The sequence below is a fragment of the Taurulus bubalis genome (assembly GCF_910589615.1).
Source record: "Taurulus bubalis genome assembly, chromosome: 15".
Lineage (NCBI taxonomy): Eukaryota > Metazoa > Chordata > Actinopteri > Perciformes > Cottidae > Taurulus > Taurulus bubalis.
Genome location: NC_136603.1, coordinates 6442050 through 6444131, shown reverse-complemented (window position 1 = coordinate 6444131; position 2082 = coordinate 6442050). Strand labels below are relative to the sequence as shown.

The 2082-nt window shown below is 47.0% G+C and overlaps 1 protein-coding gene across 1 annotated transcript; it reads right to left on the bottom strand.

Annotated features, from left to right (window-relative positions):
• Nucleotides 1-564: 564 nt before the first annotated feature.
• tmem177 (transmembrane protein 177) lies at nt 565-2082 on the bottom strand (the record flags this gene model as incomplete). Its single annotated transcript, XM_079231035.1, has 2 exons — nt 565-1526; nt 1882-2082. The coding sequence occupies 2 exons, from the start codon at nt 2080-2082 to the stop codon at nt 795-797; spliced, it is 933 nt and encodes a 310-aa protein (XP_079087161.1). The 3' UTR covers nt 565-794.

The window sequence follows — 2082 nt, the reverse complement described above, 5'->3', positions numbered from 1 at the left end:
CCAACATATTTTCCTCCATAATGGATTTACTCAACTTTCATCGAGTGGTGAAGATGCACAGGGATGTTTGAGCTGAGAGGTTTAACACTTAAACATGTCTAATACTTGAAGAGCTGCAATAACAAACCTCTGGTGTTGCATGATCATTGTCCTGTACTGTTGTGCTCCCCTTTCCATTGTTTGAGAGCCAAAACAATGTGCCTGTCACTCCGGATTATTCACCAAGGTTCAAGATGCATAATATATGCGAGTAACCGGAACATTGTTGGTTTTTGCTAGTTTTCTGTGCTGGGATTAAAAGACACAAATCCATTCACCCTGCTTGTGATGGGGTGGTGGCGGAAATCATGTACGCGGACGTCTCAAAATCTGGCCAAATAAAATTAAACAAAACTATGCACAGCAAGATACCAATATGTGGGTGACCGACCTGTTAAACTAATTCCTAATAGGTTCTAATGTTAATATCTAGAGACAAAGAACAAGGATATCGTATTCTGCGTGACAAAGACTGTTCACTCACGTCTATTCAACAACATAAATGTTTATTTTCACATAACGAGTAATCAACTAAATTGTGTCTTTAGTTGGATAAATAAGTCGCCAGTCTTGCTGGCCACTAAATATTGGAAGTCTTGTCATTTATATTGTTCTACTTCAGGATTCATAAAACGCACAAAATAAAATTCAGCACACGTTGGATGACACATAAGAAATCATTTTTGCCAAGCTCAGGTAAACACTCCAACAGTCTACTCGGTTCAGGTGACGTCATCCTCCCCTCCCACCTCTTTTCAAGCTTTTTCCTGTCTCAGCAGAGTGAGGATCCCTTCCCTCCTGGACGTGTACGATGTGTGTTTCAGCTGAAGGAGGTGAGAGGGAAACAGGTTACCGCTCAGAGCGTACATCTCTTCTCCCTTCTGCCCCATCAGGGAGCGCAGTGTCTTGTTTCTGGACAGAATCTTGTCGTAAAACTCCACCCCTCCTTTGGCGTAATCAGAGGACACTCCCGCCGCACGGCGGTCGGCGTTAAAGTCGATCCACTGGTTGACGGCGTCCGAGGTGAGGAAGTAGGACACGGCTCCGAGCCCCAGCGCCAGAATGTTCACGCCGCCGCGAAGGAGCGGAGGCCCGACGTGGATCCCAAACAACTGCTTCATGAGCACGCTGTACACCCAAACCCCGCCCAGGCAGACGGGGGCCACAGCAGCACTCATCACGGGTCCTCCGGACTGCAAGCGGGCCACTTCTCGGGCCATGGCGAACTTCTGTGCATCGAGGGAAAACACCAGCGCCTCCTGCAGAGCCGAGCCGGTATCGCTGCTCCAGTCCACCATTTTGCCGTTGATGAAGATAGAGCGGTTGTTGATTCCGCTGGGGTCATCCGGCGTGCTGTTGAAGTTTGCGGGGATGCCAATTTGGGCCCCGGCAGAAAGCCAAGGGACACCGGCACCGACCGGGTGAAACCCAAAGGAGGCGAAGGCAGAGAAGTTCTTGGGTGAGCTGATGCCGTAGTCCTTCAACACCTACAAATGACAACAATGGAATTCAGATTTTCATTTAACATTTTTTTGTATTGCTCCTCCTTAAACTATTATTGTTTTGTGAATGGAAGCTATGCTTTGTGAGCGCTGTAATTTATTGATTTATCTTTTTACTTCAACTACTGTGAAAATGTTGTGCATCCAAGTAATGCCAGTAAACCTGACGACATACCCGTTATTGCTAGAATATACTGCTTTTTAACAGTTCAATAGTGGGCAATGAAGTAAATCTCAACGTGTAATGTCCTCTGGGTCTTTTATCTCATCTGAACCATCTGCAAGCAATTGTACGAAACTATTTTAGTGAAACGAATGTTATTGAATTGGACAACGCTACCTGCTGGAAGACATCCTGGAGCTTGTCAGACAGCGTGACCGGTTCTCCTTTGGACCAGGCCTGATAGAGCTGACGGTAGGAGATGTCCGGGAAAACATGGTTGAACATGTTGGCCACAAAGACCCCGCCACAGCTCGCAGCAAGCAGCGGAGTCCGGTACTTCTGAAGGAGCACTGCATACTTGAGGAAGTTAGACGCCAT